This window comes from Myxocyprinus asiaticus, chromosome 19 (assembly GCF_019703515.2).
Source record: "Myxocyprinus asiaticus isolate MX2 ecotype Aquarium Trade chromosome 19, UBuf_Myxa_2, whole genome shotgun sequence".
Taxonomy (NCBI): Eukaryota; Metazoa; Chordata; class Actinopteri; order Cypriniformes; family Catostomidae; genus Myxocyprinus; species Myxocyprinus asiaticus.
In genome coordinates, this window is record NC_059362.1 from 352,381 (window position 1) to 373,275 (window position 20,895).

General features: G+C 43.6%; 2 protein-coding genes across 3 annotated transcripts in view; one reads left to right on the forward strand and one right to left on the reverse strand.

Moving 5' to 3' along the window:
* Window positions 1–551: 551 nt before the first annotated feature.
* On the reverse strand, window positions 552–19,947 carry LOC127410279 (endogenous retrovirus group PABLB member 1 Env polyprotein-like). Its single transcript, XM_051645466.1, has 3 exons — window positions 19,866–19,947; window positions 17,007–17,145; window positions 552–3,871 (listed from the first exon to the last, which is right to left on the reverse strand). The coding sequence occupies exon 3, from the start codon at window positions 2,579–2,581 to the stop codon at window positions 1,499–1,501; it is 1,083 nt and encodes a 360-aa protein (XP_051501426.1). The 5' UTR covers window positions 2,582–3,871; window positions 17,007–17,145; window positions 19,866–19,947; the 3' UTR covers window positions 552–1,498.
* LOC127410276 (leucine-rich repeat and fibronectin type-III domain-containing protein 2-like) overlaps window positions 19,600–20,895 on the forward strand; it is a 110,117-nt gene continuing 108,821 nt past the window's right edge. For both annotated transcript variants that reach the window (XM_051645462.1, XM_051645464.1), the window contains exon 1: window positions 19,600–19,695. The gene's annotated coding sequence lies outside the window, so the exon portion shown is untranslated. The remainder of the gene's footprint in view (window positions 19,696–20,895) is intronic.

Consider the following 20,895-nt stretch of genomic DNA (forward strand, 5'->3'; position numbering starts at 1 on the left):
ATTGTTTGTAAGAACACACGCACACTGTGCTGTGTCAAAAAAAACAACAAAAATACTATCAAAAACAGAAAAACTCGTACACTTACTCACTGCTCCAAAAATAACTTTAATCCAAAACCATGTGGTTGTTCACGTTTCGACTCGTGTAACAAGTCTTCTTCAGATCAAACTTTGTGATGTAAATTTCAATCCAAACATCTCATGATTCCTGCAGGTGCTCACTATTTGGTGTTAATGACTCCACCCGTTCAGATCTCCCAAGGTGGATGTAGAGACTTGTATAAACATGGTTTATTGCTGATATATGTACGTATATGCATGTATGTATGTATATGTATAGGCACAGTATATATGGTTTATTGGTGCATATTATGATGTATATTACATCATAATATGCACCAATAAACCATATATACTGTGCCTATACATATACATACATACATGCATATACGTACATATATCAGCAAATATATATATATATATATATATATATATATATATATATATATATTTACAGTATATATATATATATATATATACACACACACACATACAAACACACACATCCACATACAGTATACATACATGCATATAACTGGGTCTCCATATTATATACAAATATACATCCCTTTACACATGCACATATATCCATAGTTCTTGTTGTGGCTTCTGTCGCCTTTGTGAAGAATCACTCTCAAAGTCTTGGGGTTTTGATGCCATAAGATAGACTTGATTATCAGAGTCAGTCTGCAGATCAACTCCCGCAAAATGGGTTTGTCCCCCTTTATACATATGATCTCCTAAGGCATGGCTAATATATTCCATATGTGTCACTGTAGAGAGACCTCACCATATTTTCTTTAGCGTTAACACAGGAGACTCAGTTTACCATATGCGAGGGACCCCACATTCCACAGACACAGCAAGTCACATGCTTGACCACCAGAAACAATTATAGAATAAAATGGCTATATTAACATTGATTGTGCTTGATTAATTTATCCTCAACTTTATAAAAATATTCTACATTATCCTCCCCTCTGAGACTTACATAAGTCTCACCTTCACTGTCTTTACCCAGAGTGCAGTTTCATAATTCAGTCGCCTCAGTTATGCTATCTAGTGACTAAGTTAAGTCACACAGCTTCATTACCAATGACCAGATTATGCAACCGCACTCCGGTGGAGATTACAGAACCAAACATCTCCATTCAATTTTGATTAAGAACAGAGTAAAAGATTCTGTTCTCTTATATTTTCATTCAATAATTGAAACATATAAGCATGTTATAAACATGAGTGTGCAATTGGTTCAGCCTTGCCTGTGGTTGTCACAGTTATGTAGAGTATTATCAAACATAAAACAAATATTCATCATAATATTAAGAGTTATTTTTTGTAGTGTAGATATCTTCAACCCAGATACTTTGCACATCGTAGAGGGTCACCCTTTGGGGAGAGGTTAGGCTAGCACTTACACCCAGGGTGTGGCTCATCTTTATTCATCTTCTTCATCTTCATTTGAGGTACTTGAATCCTCATCCAATGTTTGTGAATCCCAATTTGGTTTATAAAGCCAATCCTGATAATATACACTTTGGTTACCCTCTAATATTACTCTCCCATTATCTTGACATCTTAGCATTTCCATTTGCTTAACCATAGCTTTGATAATTAGTGATCTCAATAAAGGAAGTACACAACAAAACAATAGCCCTCCTATCATTATTGCAATTCCCAAAAACATTCCCAATTTAGCAAACCATGCTTCCCATTCTCCTAACTTTAGATCAAACCAATCCCACATTTGATTATCTCTTCCAGCATTTGCTTTAACTTCGGTTCTTAAGTTTTTTAATTTAATCATGACTTCACTAAATGTTCCTCCCGGAGCAGTATTATTTGGTATAAAAGTACAGCATTGATCTCCAAACATAACACATACACCCCATTTGTCTGCCAATAACCAATTAAGTGCCTGCCTATTTTGCCATGTCTTTCTACTTGTTTCATGTACTTGTTGTCCTAATGCAGTTAAAGCATCATCAGTGTAATTAATAAATCTCTGTTGATTACAGTAAATATAATTGATCCATTCTGTGTTTTTATTTTGTTTAATCCAAATGAATATTGATTCAAAATCTGCTTTGACTTCATCTCTAGCCTTAAATTCATTAGGTATACCACTGGGTTGACCAATTGAGTCTATAAACACATTAGGGTCTGTTTTATAAGCTCTCTTAGTTCTGTTCCTATCTTCCTTTATGAATTGTCCTAATTCCCACTGTGCCATGGTAATTTCATGAATCAGTCGTACTCTAACACATATCCCTTTCCATCCTAGTGGTAAGGAGGCCATAAGTTGTTCTTTTCCACAGACCCAAAAGAAGTCTGCCACCACTATTGTCTGATCTTCATATAACTCTATTGATGGTAATGCTATAGTTTGATTTTCACATTCTTCTGGATATACTGTATTTTCATTCCCTTTCTTAATCCTTGTGCTTGAAGTACTGGGGCTCTTACAGGTGCATTTGATTGCCAAGCATTTGTGTTGTCTAAGTACCAAATAGTAGCACATCGTCCCTTGAATTCTCCCAAATCATGAGTTCCTTCAGGCTTTACATTTACATTTATGCATTTGGCAGACGCTTTTATCCAAAGCGATTTACAGTGCACTTATTACAGGGACAATCCCCCTGGAGCAACCTGGAGTTAAGTGCCTTGCTCAAAGACACAATGGTGGTGGCTGTGGGGATCGAACCGGCAGTTCGATACCAGTTATGTGCTTTAGTCCATTATGCCACCACCACTCCACAGGCTTACTATAGCACTCATATTCTTGGCTATAATCTATGTCGTACCATTTTTGGATTTCTACCTTTCCTTTTTTTATTTTAATATTTTCTTTTATATCCCCATATCTACACCAATCTCCCCTATGTGGTTTATTAAATTGATCCTTAAGGATAGAATTACTCAAAAAAGCCAAACACTCAGCTGAGCAATAGGGTCTAAAATGCTTTTTTAGATGACAAAAGTTTCTATTAAATTCAGCACATTTTCGATAGTCATGTGGATTTGGAACTACTATTACCTTGTTTAAGGGTGATTTGGAACACAGTAGGCAATTTTCCATACCTGTCTCTCTTGCTGTAAACATTGCCCATTCGTACCATTCATTATTTTGCACTGTTTCCCATAAAATATCTAATTTGTTAATTTTCTCATTACTATTGATATCATTATCAATGTTTCTATGTTGTTTTGATATCTTTTTTTTTTAAAATTCAATTCTTGCTCTGTTGGGGTTATTATTGAGTTGTTATTGGGTCTGACCAAGGCCTGAAAAAACAATTGTAGGGAAGTCTGGTTGAAATTTTGAGTTGTGGTGTTGGCTGTAGCTTGGGCTTGTAGTAGAGAAGCTTGGGTGGTATTGATTGTTGCTTGATTTTGTAGCATCAGATGCAGTAGATATGTGATGATCATCAGACATGCTATTGGACTCATTCTTTCCACTCTCTTGATTCTTTCTGCTTTGCTAAGCTGTTTGTGCATCTCTTTCTGAGCTTTTGACATTCTGCTCTCTTTCATCCTGTGTTTCTGGTCTCTCCTCACTTTTTTCCGTATCGTCTGTTTCAAGTCTCTCTCCTTCTCTTTCCTTCCTTACTCTGGGAACTCTTGTGCAGTGGTTTAGATGATACCAGGTGGTGCTTCATTCCACTTGGACTGCTGTTGGAGTAGCTGTCACCACTTTGTAGTGTCCCTCTCTCCTGGGCTCATTCCACTTTCTCCCGAATACCCTCAAATATACTTGGTCACCTGGGATGACTGGACAAGATGTCTCTGTCTCCTCTTTGGGCTCCTTTTCCTGTAAATAGATAGCTTTATGTAATGCAGTTAGTTTCTTCATATAAGACCTAAGTTCCATTTGCAATTGTTCTAGAGGGGGTCCTTTGTAGGGACCTCTGCAATATGGCACAGGCATGGGTCGACCCGTAAGCATCTCATGCGGTGTTAAGTGCGTGCTTCTGTTAGTTTGCATGTGATAGCTCATTAGTGCAAGAGGTAAAGCATCAATCAAGTTAAGTTTAGTACTTTCACATATTTGGTTAAGTTTGGCCTTGAGGGTACTGTTTACCCTTTCTACCATCCCTTGTGATTGTGGGTGATAAACACACCCTAGTCTCTGTTTTATTCTCAATTGCTGCAATACTTGTTTTACAGTTTTTGGAATGAATGCTGATCCATTATCTGAACTTATTTCTGACGGTGTTCCACATCTAGTGATTACTTCTCTTGTTAGAAATGTAATTACTGTTCCTGCCCCTCATCTGCTGATGGTATTGCTTCTACCCATCTGCTAAATCTGTCTATTACCACAAGCATATACCTTTTGCCTTGTACTCACTTTATCATGTCCACATAATCCACATCAGGTGCTTGAATGGTCCTTCTGGTATTGGTATGTGGCCTATTGGTGTCGCTGTTCCTTTCCTAACATTGTTTTTGGCACAAACTTCACATGTGGACAGAAAATCAGCTATCATTGCATGTATGGAGACCAATAACCCTGCTATTTAATTTTCCTTATCACTTCGCCCTCGCACAATGGTCAAAACCATGTGCATCTGGAATGAGAATGTTTAAAAGTGAAGTTGGTGCAACGATCTGTCCTTCATGTGAACGCCAAATATCTTGTGTGTCTTTCATGGGTCCTCTTTGGTGCCACATGGAGTGTTCATAAGGACCTGCTTGTTGTTGAATTCGAATAATATCATTAAACTGAGGTTGTGGTTCTATAAGAACTGCTGGAGCTAATATTGCTACCTGACATCCTGATGCTTTTTTAGCTTCCAAATCTTCTTTGTTGTTACCCTTAATGACATAGTCATTTCCTTTTTTATGAGCTTGACATTTGATGACTGCTAATCGTTTTGGTAGCATCATAGCAGAAATTAATTGACCTATCTGTTCAGTATGTTGAATGGGAGTTCCATCACTCTTTTTGAAGCCTCTGTTCCCACACTGCTCCAAACAGATGATATACACCATGAGCATAAGCTGAATCAGTGAAAATATTTGCTGTTTGTCCCTTTGCTAATTGACATGCCATCGTGAGAGCTTTTAATTCTGCTAATTGAGCAGAGCAAGGCTGTACACACTGTTGGGATATTACAGGCACAAATTCCTCCATGTCTTTCTTTACAAATGCATATCCTGTATGATTTCCCAAATAATCTCTAAAAGTAGAACCATCCACAAAGTAAGTGACTTCTGCCTCAGAGATTGGTGTAGAGTCAAGATCTGGCCGTAGCCTAGTGAATGCCAGTGAATTAGCTACACAATCATGTGGCTCACCTTCATAAGCCAAAGGAATCAATTCAGCTGGATTAACGTCATGGTTACTGGTGTAACCTCCGTTCCCTGATGGAGGGAACGAGACGTTGGTGTCGATGTAGTGACACTAGGGGTCACTCTTGGGAGCCCGAGACACCTCTTGTCTTTGATAAAAGGCCAATGAAAATTGGCGAGTGGTATTTGCATGCCACTCCCCCGAACATACGGGTATAAAAGGAGCTGGTATGCAACCACTCATTCAGGTTTTACGCTGAGGAGCCGATAGAAGGTCCGGCCATTTCAGCGGGTAGTTCAGCGTTGTGGCAGGAGGGACCAACGTCTCGTTCCCTCCATCAGGGAATGGAGGTTACACCAGTAACCATGACGTTCCCTATCTGTCACTCACTCGACGTTGGTGTCGATGTAGTGACACTAGGGGTCCCTATACAAAATGCCACAAGGCTGAACTGTGTTACGTGAACTGGCGGTGTGTGGTGGGCAGACTTGCTGTGTGCCTCATAGCCAGCACACCAGGTCGACACGTAACCTCCCCCAACACAGTTATGAGTGTCGAACGGCCCTTTTTGGGGACAAGTAGACTACCCAGAGATAGAGACAGGCTTAACCCAGTCGTGGCCTCTTTCCCCTTCTCTTTTTCCACTCCCTAAAAAAGAAGGGGGATTATCCGACTGGGCCGCCAGGTCTAGTCGGGGGGTGTCCCTCCCAAGGGGAGGACACCACGGAGACCACACCTCACCCCAAGAGAGGGGGGGATATTTAAGTGGAAGAATACATCACATGGTCTTTCCAACCATGTGGAGAGCCTTCAAGGTAGATCCTACCCAATGGGGGAGGAGTTACTACAACATGGAGACTGAGGGGCTCTGCCCAAGGAAGACGCAGTTTGCCAGTAGGGAAACGAACTAGCGGAAGATATAGATCGCATGGGGTTAGCCTTACAGGGAACCGCCACATGTGGAGCACCTACCCCAGAACCGGGCTCTTAGTTAGCGCGTGTACTGGGCCGGCAGCGAGTCTCTCCGAAAACACGACTGCCACAGGGCTCGGAGGAAGTCAACCAGGGAACAACTTTTGTGAACACTACTGGGAATTAACAGCGCACGTCTTCAGCTCAAAAGGAGGTGGAAGGCGCTATGTGCAAGCGATACACCCGGCCGGCTATCCCGGGCTTATCCGCTTGTGTTGCGTGCCACTACCTGGGACGAAACCGGTTCCACCCGGAGATTGTAGAACCTTGCAAAGGTGTTGGGTGTTGCCCAGCCCGCTGCTCTGCAATGTCTGTTAGAGAGGCACCTCTGGCCAGGGCCCAAGAAGCCGCTACACCACGGGTAGAATGGGCTCGTAGCCCTACCGGGGGCGGCATGTTTTGGGCGAGACATGCCATAGTTATGGCGTCAATGAGCCAGTGGGCCATCCTCTGCTTGGAGACAGCGCTTCCTTTCCGCTGTGCACCGAAGCAGACAAAGAGCTGCTCAGAGAGTCTAAAGCTCTGCGTGCGATCCAAATAGATGCGCAAAGCGCGCACCGGACACAGCAACGCCAGGGCTGGGTCTGCCTCCTCCTGGGGCAGCGCTTGCAGGTTCACCACCTGGTCCCTAAAAGGAGTGGTGGGAACCTTGGGCACATAGCCCGGTCGGGGTCTCAGGATCACGTGAGAATAACCCGGACCGAACTCTAGGCACGTTTCGCTGACAGAGAATGCTTGCAGGTCACCTACCCTCTTGATGGAAGTGAGCGCAGTCAGGAGGGCAGTCTTCAAGGACAGTGCCTTAAGCCCGGCTGACTGCAAAACTCAAAGGGGGCTCTCTGTAGACCCTGAAAAACTACAGCGGTCCGATGAGGGAACAAGGCGTGGCCTGGAGGGATTCAGCCTCCTGGCGCCTCTTAGGAACCTGATGATCAGATCATGCTTCCCTAAGGACTTACCGTCGACTGCGTCATGGTGTGCTGCTATGGCAGCAATGTACACCTTCAAGGTGGAAGGGGACAGCCTCCCTTCCAACCTCTCTTGCAGGAAGGAAAGCACTGATCTGACTGCGCACCTCTGGGGGTCTTCCTGATGGGAAGAACACCACTTAGTGAACAGACACCACTTAAAGGCATACAGGCGCCTCGTAGAGGGAGCCCTAGCCTGAGTGAATGTGTCTACCACCGCAGGTGGGAGACAGCTTAGGTCTTCCGCGTCCCGTCCAGGGGCCAGACATGGAGATTCCAGAGGTCTGGGCGCGGGTGCCGGATGGTGCCCCTTCCCTGAGAAAGAAGGGCCTTTCTCAGGGGAATTTGCCCGGGGAGAGCCGTCACGAGGAGCGTGAGGTCTGAGCACCACGTCTGGGCGGGCCAGTAAGGTGCTTACCAGGACGACCTTCTCCTCGTCCTCCCTGACCTTGCACAGGGTCTGTGCGAGCAGGCTCACTGGGGAAAACGCATATTTGCGAATGCCAGGGGACCAGCTGTGTGCCAGCGTGTCTATGCCGAGGAAGGCCTCGGTGAGGGTGTACCAGAGCGGGCAGTGGGAGGATTCTTGGGAGGCGAACAGGTGCACCTGTGCCTGACTGAATCGACTCCAAATCAGCTGGACCACCTGAAGGTGGAGTCTCCACTCTCCCTTGAGGGTAACCTGTTGTTACGGCGCGTCCGCCGAAGTGTTGAGGTTGCCCGGGATGTGAGTGGCTTGCAGCGACTTGGTGCTGCTAACTCCGTTGGAGGAGACAGCGGGCGAGTTATGACATACAGCGGGAGTGCAGACCGCCTTGGCGGTTGACATATGCTACCGCTGCCGTGCTGTCTGTCCGAACTAGCACGTGCTTGCCCTGGATCAACGGCCGGAACCTCCGCAGGGCGAGCAGAATTGCCAGTAACTTGAGGCAATTGATGTGCCAACGCAGCTGCGGACCCGTCTAGAGGCCGGCGGCTGCGTGCCCGTTGCCAACAGCGCCCCAGCCCATTTTGGAGGCGTCTGTCGTGACCACGACGCACCTGGAGACCAGTTCTAGCGGAACACCTGCTCGTGGAAACGAGAGGTCGGTCCAAGGGCTGAAAAGACGGTGACAGACCGACGTAATGGCCACGCGGTGTGTCCCGTGGCACCATGCCCGTCTCGGGACTCGAGTCTGGAGCCAGTGCTGAAGCAGCCTCATATGCATCAACCCGAGCGGGGTGGCCACCGCCGAGGACGCCATATGCCCCAGGAGCCTCTGAAAATGTTTCAGTGGAACTGCTGTTTTCTGTTTGAACGCCTTCAAACAGGCCAGCACCGACTGGGCGCGCTCGTTCGTAAGGTGCGCCGTCAAGGAGACTGAGTCCAACTCCAAACCGAGAAAAGAGATGCTCTGAACCGGAAGGAGCTTGCTCTTTTCCCAGCTGACCCGAAGCCCTAGTCGGCTGAGGTGTGAGAGCACCAGGTCCCTGTGTGCGCATAACCCGTCTCGAGAGTGAGCTAGGATTAGCCAGTCGTCGAGATAGTTGAGCATGCGAATGCCCACCTCCCTTAACGGGGCAAGGGCAGCCTCTGCGATCTTCGTAAAGATGCGAGGAGACAGGGACAGGCCGAAAGGGAGGACTTGTACTGATACGCCTGACCCTCGAACGCAAACCGCAGGAAGGGTCTGTGTCGAGGAAGGATTGAGACGTGAAAGTACGCATCCTTCAGGTCTACCTCCGCGAACCAATCTTGATGCCGGACGCTTGCTAGAATGCGTCTTTGCGTCAGCATCTTGAACGGGAGTCTGTGTAAGGCCCGGTTCAGTACTCGCAGGTCCAAGATTGGCCGCAACCCACCGCCTTTTTTCGGTACAATGAAATAGGGGCTGTAAAACCCCTTCTTCATCTCGGCTGGAGGGACAGGTTCTATCGCGTCCTTCCGTAGGAGGGTAGCGATCTCCGCGCAAGGTAGCAGCGTTTCCATCTTTCACCAAGGTGAAGTGGACACTGCTGGACCTGGGCGGATGCCCAGCGAAGTGAATCGTGCAGCCGAGTCGGACGGTCTGGACCAGCCCTCGCGACGGACTGGAAAGCGCAAGCCATGCGTCCGAGTTCCGTGCAAGGAGGACCAAAGGGACAACGTCATCGGATGTACCGGCGGGTGGGGCCTCGCGGCGGGGCGGAGCTTGAGGTGCCACACCACATCGTGGCCGTGCTGAGTCCGAGGACATCGAAGCACTTACCTGGCTCCTTGTGACCACCCCCGGAACAGCCTGGGACGGGGGAGGAAGAGGCCTGTCCTCATGACCCGTGGAGACTGTCACATCGGGGGCGGATTTGTGCCACAGCTGGGCGCTCAGGGCGGGAGACCGCCACTGGAGCGCCAACCTGCCAAATGGAGTGGTGGACGGTGGTCGTGATGCCAGCCGTACACACCGAATATGTGACCCAGGGAACAAGGAAACCACTCTTGCGGAGCTCTTGAGTACTGCAGCCACTTGGGCATGCAGCGCAATTAAATGCAAAAAGGTAACAAAGAGAAGATCTGCTTACCAGCTCCAGAGCAGCGGGTTTCGTTGTCCCTGGGTCGCCCGTCTCAGGGGCGCTTCGAAGACCTCCGTGGGTTCTTCGGTGCCGGCTGTGAGACGGGTGGCGTCGGCTTCCTGCGGTGGGCTCCACGCCGGGGCCGGGCCGGAGGGGCGGGCTGCGGCGGAGCTGGTGCAGTCACCGCAGGGGGACGCCCTCGGCGATGAGTAGATGGGGGGATCTTGAGCCACGCCGGGGCAGGACAAGCCGGCTAGCATCCATCTACTGCTCTACCATCGAGAACTGCTGGGCAAAGTCCTCGGTGTCGCCGAATAGGCCCACCTGGAAAATGGGGGCAGCAAGGAATCGTGTCCTGTCGGCCTCACCCATCTCGACCAGGTTGAGCCAAAGGTGGCGCTCCTGGACCACTAGTGTGGCCATCGTCCGCCCGGGAGACCGCGCCGTGACTGCGATTTTCTTGGCAGGCGTGCACCTGGCTTAAGTTGTATTCTTATTGGGCTGGCTGAATTTACCAGTCCTACATCTGTGTCATGCTGAGACCATAACTCAGTTGGTACCTGACGCTCCACTTCCTTAAACAGTTCAGCATCAATAGTCTCTACCAATTTAGGTGTTGTTATCATCTGTGTTTGTATTTTTTTAAATAATGACTACTTCCTGAGGAGTACCCATCAATATAGTTTCACACAAAATTTGTATGTAATTTTTGTCAGCAGAATGAAAAATCAATGAATTTAGTGTTGGTTCCCATTGGCACTGTTTAGCGTTTTTCATCATTGGCCCCAAATCCTTTGCATTCCAGTTTTTCCCTACATATAATGATACATGTGGAGCAGAATCTGCTACATTAAACCAATTTTTTTTACAAATACACTCTCAGTTATACTCAAAGCTGCTCCCTGTTTACCTATTATGATGTATTGTGAGGTCATTTTGATATTTTGTCTTTCAGTTCCTGCCTGCCATTTCTTTTCTATTTTTGCATCTCTCTCAGAATCATATATCATTGCACAGTGAAATTCTGATTTTGGCAACTGTGCTTCAGGAATCTGTGCATCAATAAACTTTCCCCATTTATTAATTGTCTGTCTCACATGTCTGTTTCACACGACTGCTATGTTGCTCAGAACTGCACCCAAGAATTTCACACACTATTGCACTTGTGTATATGGTTGTGTGACAATAAAAGTGATTTGATTTGACATAATTTTCTATCTATCCTATCCAGTACACATTTGCTCTTGGCTCAGAAATCATCATTTGAGTTCTTATTCCCTGTAAGTCTATATACACTCCCTCTGGAGAACACCAAATTTGAAGTCCCAATTTACATAATGCATCTCTCCCTAACAGATTAACAGGAGTCTGATTTGATACCAGGATAGGTATAGTTGCACTTTTGTTTTTAGTTTGTAGACACACTGGAGTGGTCATAGGAATTAGCTGCATTTGTCCAGAGAATCCTACTGTCTTTGCAAATTTTCCAGACAAGGGGAGATGTGAGGCATAATTTAATTTAGACACGTGTAAACCGCTCCTATGTCTACTAGCATGGGTGTGGTTTTTTTGTGGTTTAAATTGGAAGCTGACACTCCCCTGTAGGATTCTCTGGGCATCCCTAATATTCTTGATTTGGACCCTGAAAGGGCTGTTGCCAACTCCCCCCCCCCCCCCATCCTTTCACCCCCAGGTTGCTATGGATTTATGGGGCAATCACTCCTGTTATGTCCAGGCTGTACACATCCCCAGCACATTCTCGGAGAAAAATTATTAGGCCTGCCTCTTCCACTCTGTCCCCCTTGTGATGGTTTTCTTTTCCATCCCATCGTCCCTGGCTGTTGAGCATAGACATTGACAATGGGTGCAGGGATCTGGTGTGTATTTGTAGGGATTGCTTTAGGTGGATTCAGCTGGATAGTTGGTGATGGAGCATTTACAGGAGCCATTACTGTCATTTGCTCTGATTCTTCTTTTTTACTGTAGCTTGAATCTTTTTCTTATGCTTATGTGTTAGTTCTTCAAGTTGTAACTTAGTCAGTTTTCTCTGCAGCTCTTTCTCTTGGTTCTTGAGCTTTTGTTAATTTTTTCTGTATTGCTCCACTGCATGAGTCACATGATCACAAAACTCCTTGTGTGTTTTGGAGGTTAAGCCAGCCACGTCCTCCAGCTTGCTCTTTACAGCTTGTGGCATGGCATCTATCACAGCATTTCTAAACAATGTTGCCATTAATGGATCTCCTTCTGGATTCCCTTCAGATCTTGCTTCCATCTGTTTAGTTGTCTCTGAACATATGTGATTGGGTTTTCTGTTTCCCCCAGCTGCTCCCCCTTTAATGCCTTAGGGTTCACTCTGGTTGGATACTCAGCACGCATTGCCTGCCACACTGCTGGACAGTATGCATCAAAAACAGTTCCATCCATGTAATAAGAGTCCACAGCTCTATCCAGACCAGATGTTTGAAGGATTTCTTCCATCTTTGCTCCTCCTACAATTTTTGCCAGGAGTGCTTTAATGTCCCCCACAGATAAAAGTCTGCCCATTGTTTGTTCTTCAAACACTCTAATCCACGTCCCAGCCCCCTCGTTGATATCAGGAAGGTGAGTGACCAGCCCCTCAAGGTCCTGTGTAGCCCAGGGCACATAATGTCCCTGCGTACCTTTAATAAAAATGGGGAGTTGCTGTGCCAATGGTTACTAAGCCTTCCTCTTTCTCTCCCCTGTGCCCACCTTCCTCCATCAAATGATGACTCCTCTTCACTTTCTATATCCCTACTGTCTAATAGTCTACTTCTATTTCTCACCAATTTATCTGTGTCTTGTATTAATTTTTCTGTTTCTCTAATTTTCCTATTTATTTGTGCTTCTATTACTTGCGCTTCTGCTTCAATCTCCTCTTCTTCTCTTCTCACTTGCCCTATCGGTTCTTCTTTACATTCTTTTTCTTTTTCATACCGTACTTTTATTTTCTCTAACGCTATCCGTGCCTGTTCATAACAATCTAAAGGCAAGTTTCTTTCACTTTTTCTATCCTGTTTCTTCTTCGGTCTCACTCCCAGTTTTGTTTGTCTTTCTTTTTCTAACTCCACATGTTCCTCCATCTGCATTTCTCCTAAAACCTCTACAGTTCCCTTGAGTACTGGGAACTGACCTTCCAAGGGCACATATGGAGGTGGTTTAACAAAGATCCCTCCTTTTTTACTTATCTCTTTTTGTGCATCCTTCAGAATTTTTCTTGCCTGTCTTATATTTTTCAGAGAATTTTCTCGCTCGAAAGCGCTAGCACTTCTCTCTCTTTTTCCCTTTTTGTTTCTCTCTTTTTATTTTTTTTTTACTCATATTTAGTTTGATAATTTTTTATCAACGTTTCCATTTCCTCGCACAACGCTACATCAAATGTCCCTTCCTTTGGCCATTTTGTCATCATATCTTTGGTTCTCTTTTGCCACTTGCTTGAAAGCTTATCTATAAGTTCTTTACACAATCGATATTTTAATCCTAATATGTCCACAGGAATGGCTGCCATGATTTTTCCTATAATACACCAAATCCTATCTTTAGGAAAAATATATCACTATATCAATATTTGTGACAATTTTTATTTTTGGACAGTTTTATTTCAATTAATATGATCTTCCTAAATAAATTCAGTTATTTTTATTTAATTATAACCAGTTTTTCTTATGTTCTTTTATAACCTGCACTTTAATTGTATTAATTATTATACCACATACATGTACACATTTCCTATATATTGTCAATTTACTTTTAGGATCACTCTGCATCCAAATAGTGCCAAACAATTATAACAGTTACTTTTTCTTAGAGTCTTTATTTTTTCCCCTGTTATCTACTTGGCAAACAAAGAATGAAAAATTATTTTATCACCATTCATTTAAATAACTCATTAAATTTAAAGGATAAACATATATCTTACTATTTTAGTTTATTTCCTACTACAATAATCTGCAAAGCCAATATCTTGAAACTATTTTTTCCATTTGTTTCACCTTCACTATGCAATACATAAGTTCATAAAAGGCCCTTTATTGTTGTGTGGGACTCAAATTTCTCATACTTCAAATTTCTCATACAGGTGCATCTCAATAAATTAGAATGTCGTGGAAAAGTTCATTTATTTCAGTAATTCAACTCAAATTGTGAAACTTGTGTATTAAACATTCAATGCACACAGACTGAGGTAGTTTAAGTCTTTGGTTCTTTTAATTGTGATGATTTTGGCTCACATTTAACAAAAACCCACCAATTCACTATCTCAAAAAATTAGAATATGGTGACATGCCAATCAGCTAATCAACTCAAAACACCTCCAAAGGTTTCCTGAGCCTTCAAAATGGTCTCTCAGTTTGGTTCACTAGGCTACACAATCATGGGGAAGACTGCTGATCTGACAGTTGTCCAGAAGACAATCATTGACACCCTTCACAAGGAGGGTAAGCCACAAACATTCATTGCCAAAGAAGCTGGCTGTTCACAGAGTGCTGTATCCAAGCATGTTAACAGAAAGTTGAGTGGAAGGAAAAAGTGTGGAAGAAAAAAATGCACAACCGAGAGAACCACAGCCTTATGAGGATTGTCAAGCAAAATCGATTCAAGAATTTGGGTGAACTTCACAAGGAATGGACTGAGGCTGGGGTCAAGGCATCAAGAGCCACCACACACAGACGTGTCAAGGAATTTGGCTACAGTTGTCATATTCCTCTTGTTAAGCCACTCCTGAACCACAGACAACGTCAGAGGCGTCTTACCTGGGCTAAGGAGAAGAAGAACTGGACTGTTGCCCAGTGGTCCAAAGTCCTCTTTTCAGATGAGAGCAAGTTTTGTATTTCATTTGGAAACCAAGGTCCTAGAGTCTGGAGGAAGGGTGGAGAAGCTCATAGCCCAAGTTGCTTGAAGTCCAGTGTTAAGTTTCCACAGTCTGTGATGATTTGGGGTGCAATGTCATCTGCTGGTGTGGGTCCATTGTGTTTTTTGAAAACCAAAGTCACTGCACCCGTTTACCAAGACATTTTGGAGCACTTCATGCTTCCTTCTGCTGACCAGCTTTTTAAAGATGCTGATTTCATTTTCCAGCAGGATTTGGCACCTGCCCACACTGCCAAAAGCACCAAAAGTTGGTTAAATGACCATGGTGTTGGTGTGCTTGACTGGCCAGCAAACTCACCAGACCTGAACCCCATAGAGAATCTATGGGGTATTGTCAAGAGGAAAATGAGAAACAAGAGACCAAAAAATGCAGATGAGCTGAAGGCCACTGTCAAAGAAACCTGGGCTTCCATACCACCTCAGCAGTGCCACAAACTGATCACCTCCATGCCACGCCGAATTGAGGCAGTAATTAAAGCAAAAGGAGCCCCTACCAAGTATTGAGTACATATACGGTAAATGAACATACTTTCCAGAAGGCCAACAATTCACTAAAAATGTTAGTTTTTATTGGTCTTATGATGTATTCTAATTTTTTGAGATAGTGAATTGGTGGGTTTTTGTTAAATGTGAGCCAAAATCATCACAATTAAAAGAACCAAAGACTTAAACTATTTCAGTCTGTGTGCATTGAATTTATTTAATACACGAGTTTCACAATTTGAGTTGAATTACTGAAATAAATGAACTTTTCCATGACTTTTCAAAAAAGTCATATGACTTTGCCTCAGCATATACATAATTCACTCATCAATATCATCACACATCAAAATGATTGTCTATTATCTCCAGAACTGTTTGACAGACAAAAGGCATCTGCCGCTGAAAGTTTATCAGTGTTTTCTCTGTGATTTATTATAATTAATAAAAGAGCCACAGTGTCAGGACTGTCACTTTGTCAGTCATGTTTTTAGTGGTGACAGGATCCTGACACTCATGTTCTGTTTGGTCATCACCATGTGAACTCTTGTCTGTTTTAGTCTCGTGTGTTAGTACATGGCTTTGTGTTTGTCTGCCATGTGCTTCCTTGATCCCGCTCCTCATTACCCTCATCACTCTCCCTCATTTAGCCGCTGCTGACCGGCAAGAGGCGGAGGTGGCTGCTGCTGACCGCCAGGAGGTGGAGGTGGCCGCTGCTGACCGGCAAGAGGTGGAGAAGGCCGCGGTCGACTGCCAGGAGGTGGCAGCCATTCCTACTGCAATGTTTCCGACTGTCTGGAGGAGGAGGAGAAGGAAGCCGAGTAAGGCGCCCAATCCTCAGTTGCTGCCAGCACTCATGGCCACAGAGGCCGTTCCCCAGATGCTGCCAGCACTCCCGTCCACGGCGGCCGTCAAGTTCCCTGAGGCCGTTGATGAGCCTGTCCTGTTCACTGTGATCATCGAGTCTGTCCAGTTCCCTGAGGCCGTTGACAAGCCTGTCCTGTTCCCTGTGGTCATCAACGAGCCTGTCCAGTTCCCTGAATTCATTGAGTCTGTTCAGTACCCGGAGGCTTTTGACAAGTCTGTCCAGTTCCCTGAGGCTGTCAATGAGCCTTTCCAGCTCTCCGTGGCTGTCAACAAGTCTGTTCAGTTCCCTGAGGCTGCTGACGAGCCTATCCAGTTCCCTGTAGCTGTCGACAAGTCTGTTCAGTCTCCTGTGACCATTGACAAACCTGTTCAGTCCACAGTGACTGTTGAAGAGCCTGCCCAGTCCCTTGTGACCATCGATGATCCTTTCCAGTCACCAGCGGTCACCATCCAGTCTGCCCAGCCTCCTGTGGTCGTCAGAGACCAGCTTGCTCATTCCACTGCAGACCACCAGGAGGCGGAGGAGGCCACTGCTCTTTCCACCCACAAGAGTAGGAGGAAGAGGAGAGGGGTCCCCGCATCAGGGTCTGCTGCCCCATTCCAGGAGGGGTCCAAGCCCGCTTTAGCTGCTGCCCAGACTGATCCCTGTCAAGTGGTCGATAACGTCCAGTCAGTCCAACTCCCTGTGTCTGCTAACAAACAGTCTCAGTCTAGTGTCAGGATCCTGTCACTTTGTCAGTCATATTTTTAGTGGTGACGGGATCCTGACACTCATGGTCTATGTTTGGTCCTTCATCACCATGTGCACTCATATCTGTTTTAGTCTTGTGTGTTAGCACATGGCTTTGTGTTTGTCTGCCATGTGTTTCCCTGACCCCGCCTTACCCTCATCACTTTCCCTTGTTTAATTCTTATGTTAATTGTAACCTGTTCCTCATGTGCCCTACCTGTATATATTGTGCTCCTTTTCCTCATGTGTTTGTCGAATCATTTTGTTTCTCATGTTGTTCAGTTGGTGTTCGTGTCTTCTGTCTCCCAGTCAGGTTTGTAATCTCGTCTTTCAGTTTGTTGTTCTTCATGGTCTTCCTGTGAGTATCAGAACATCATTTAAACATCACTTAAAACATATTTGTTTGCGAAATCTTTTAATCAGTGAGGTGTTGGTTATTTTTTTTTGCCATTTTTTTTCTATGCCCTAGAGGTGTATTGCTGTGGATTTTTTTATTTTATTTATTTATGTATATTTTAAGTTATAACATTTTATTTTATTATGTACAGCACACTGGTCAACAGCTGTTATTTTAGTTGTACTTTTTAAATAAAGTGACATTGACATTTTTGCTTTTCAGTTTTTCTCCCCTTTGAGAGTTTGTTTTCCCCTGTTTGTATTCTTTTATTTCATAAAGTATTTAATTTTTCCTCATTCCGTGACACACAATTGCTTCAACTTATATTTTATTTCTATTTTGCACAAATTTCCCCAGAAGTGACGATTTTGTTTTCTTAAACACATGGGATGGACAGTTTTATTCACATTGTTTTTGCAACATTCCAATTTTTTGGCATAAATTAAATTAGTTATTTGGGTGGAAACATTTAACTATTGAGCCACAGAAAAAAGTGCAGGAAATGCAAGGAAACCAAAGATCTTACAGTACTGGAGGCTTTTTGTCAAGAATGGTGAAGAGCTTTACAGGACAAAGACTCAAGATATTCATTGTCACAGCTGGCCGGACTGTGCCTCCCCTGTCTGTCTGTCTTGTCTGAGTATTTTCCTGTGTTTGTTTTGTCTCTCACTACCTCTTGTGTCTTGCAGTTGCCATGTGGAGAATGCCAGCTCCGTTACCCGGGCAACAGCTCATTCTCCAATTAACTATCATCGGTGGCACCTGCTCCCTATCTACCTTTCCCTACTTAAGTCCCTCTTGTGTTCTGTCCTGTGCTGAATTGTTTCGTTTGTTAGTTGGTCTGAATGGGTTCTGTATGTTGGTTTGGCTAAAATAGCCCTCGGTCGGTTGCTGAAGCTAGTGATATCTAGATTGTTTTCTCCATTGTGTGAGATTTTGTTTCTATAAATAAAAGCTTTTTTTTATCTTCCATCCCTGTGTTTGTGTCCTGCCTCTCTGCCATACTGTAACATTCATGCTGAAGGAAGCAGCACATAATATTAAGAATCAAGGTTGGTCTCCTTTTAAACAAGTTCAATTGTGTTATTTCACATATTACTTTTGTCTTGAGGAATATGTCAAATAGCTTCATCAGGGCAGTACTAAATAAAAAACAAAATGCAATGTCTTTAAAAAAAAAAAAAAAAAAAAAAAAAAGATGATTTTGCGATGGGTATTTTGCTCTTTGACAGTTGATTTGTTTGCTTTGCTGGAATTTTGCCTTGTTCCTCTAGCTGTGAGATTGTGCTCATTCATGGTGAATCAACACTATGCCTAAACAGGACGTGACGTGACAGCGAGCAGTGACCAGTGAAAATCTCTTTCATGAAAATGCAAGTTTTTGTGACAGGATATTTTGCTGATCACTTGGTTTCAATTTCTGTGGCATTTCACTGGGTATCCCTGCCCACAGAAAAATTAGCCCGCCCCACATCAGTGTATTTTAAACATCAGTTAGTTCTGTTTGGCTGTTATAGTGCTGCATCACACAGCATTTTCGGTTTTAGTGCAAACTAGAGGTCAACCGAAAGTGGTGAGAAAACAGGCCGATAGCCAATTAATCCGCTGATAGTTTTTAAAATGTATAATATTAATTTTTATAAAACTTTCCACTCAAAGTAAAATAGTGCTGAACTTTAGTAAGTACCACTTTCAATGGCGATACTTTAATACATTTCTCTCATACTGGTACCTTCTTCAAAGCCTTTGCCATTAAAATATTAATCAAAATATTACAGGTAAAATGTGTTTGTTGTTCAGCAGTAACATAAAAACTGGCTTACAAAGCCAAATAGCGACTGTATGCTTCATCACTACTGACAATATTTATTCTTTTCTTTTATTGTCATATTAAATGTGAATGATGTACAAGAAAGGGAGAGAGAAAAAGGGATGGAAATAAAATCAACTCTTATATTTTTAAATGTCATTTTAGAAGGGTATTGTATATATTATATATCCATGTGCCCTCACATGAACACATTGTATATAGTATTATATATTAATGTGCTTTCTCATGAATATTACATTTATATTTCAGATTTACATATTTTACCATGCTCTTATGTTTCTTTTGTACATTGTCATGACATAGGAAGCTTGGATGGAAGTTTATTTTGTGAAAATGGAGAAAAAATTGGGAAACTTTGTAGTCAAAAAACTATAAAACTGAAAACTGTAGAACTGTTCCTGTCCGCATGACTGTAGCGTGGTTGCGAGCTTTGTCTTCTGAAGCAAATGACCGGCCGAGCAGAGGCAAAAACTCAGGCAGCATTTTCACAAAAGGTTGATATTAACATGAAATTATGATTTATTACTTATGATTAATGAATGCAACAAAACTTCTTCAGAGTGCTCATGTTTATAACCTGACTGGAACATATTGGACGGCCCTCAAACCTGCACAAAAACAACGGATCTGCACGAATTCATAAGTTACTTTTTTTCTCCAAAACAGTGTAGAGGAAAGGTAAGCGGTTTCCATCCTTGACTTTGTAACATTGTAGTAACCATTCGAACAGCTAATGTTAGCTCTAATGTTATCCTCTCTCCACCTTGTCAGCAATGCAGATCTCCAGTTCAGTGATTAGTTATAATAAAATTAATTATTAAACCATTTGGTTGTGTTAAATGACATACCTTGACTTTTCTCTGTCAATGTTTTTAATCCACTTTTCTGTCCATCCCCCTCTGCATAGTCTAGTCACATGACACAACAAACTCCACACAGAGTCAGTGATTGTTTTTTTTTATTTAACCTCTAGAGGGCGCCATTATACTGTAGAACCCTCCAGCACTGGCCACAGAGGAATTCATAAAAAGAAACTATCATGTTGATTTTCAGATGCAGATAGTTAAAAAACGCAACTATCGCCCCCGATTAATCGGTAAATTTGATATATTTGTCAACTTCTACTGCAAACAAACAGACAAATTGCTTGATGCTGGAAACTTTGCAGCAGGTTAGGACACAAAATGGGCATTCACACATTCATTTTCAGTGAGAGTTGCCGGTTTCCAACAACACGACTGACAGAGATGCAGCAGAATTGAGCAGAGTTTAACTTTATGCAAATTAGCAGCGTCATGATGTGGCGACTACCAATGGGAGCGCAGTCAGTGAAGATCACATGATCCATAATGTTCTGGAGACTAAACATTCATGCTATTTTTCATATAGTGCTGCACCATGTATTTAAATTAAGTCATTGTGATTCTTTTGGAACAAACACACCTTTCTATGGAAAATATAGCTTGTAATAGATTATATTGTAGATCTTATTCAAACAAGTCTACTGTTACTCTCTAATCACTCTTAAGGCAGTTGCACACCAGACGAGAAGCGTCACGCTGTGTCGCGGCTAGGACAAGACGCAGCTATCAAACACGGCACGGTGATGTGGTTCTGGCGGCAGACAGTACACACAAAAGTGTTTCCTTTCTTCAAGAATGAACAAGGCTAAAGTAAATAATCTATGTCCTTTGATAATTATTTAGGTGAAATTTAAAGGAAAATATGCTAGTTGCGCTCCGTGGCATCGCAGAAATTTGAGCAGCTTCCGGAGTCATAGCTAAAGGGGGTCGCACACCAGATGACTGGCAGATGACATGGCACATTCTAAAATTCGAAACAATTGTTTTCTATGAATGTACGCACACCGCCGCACTC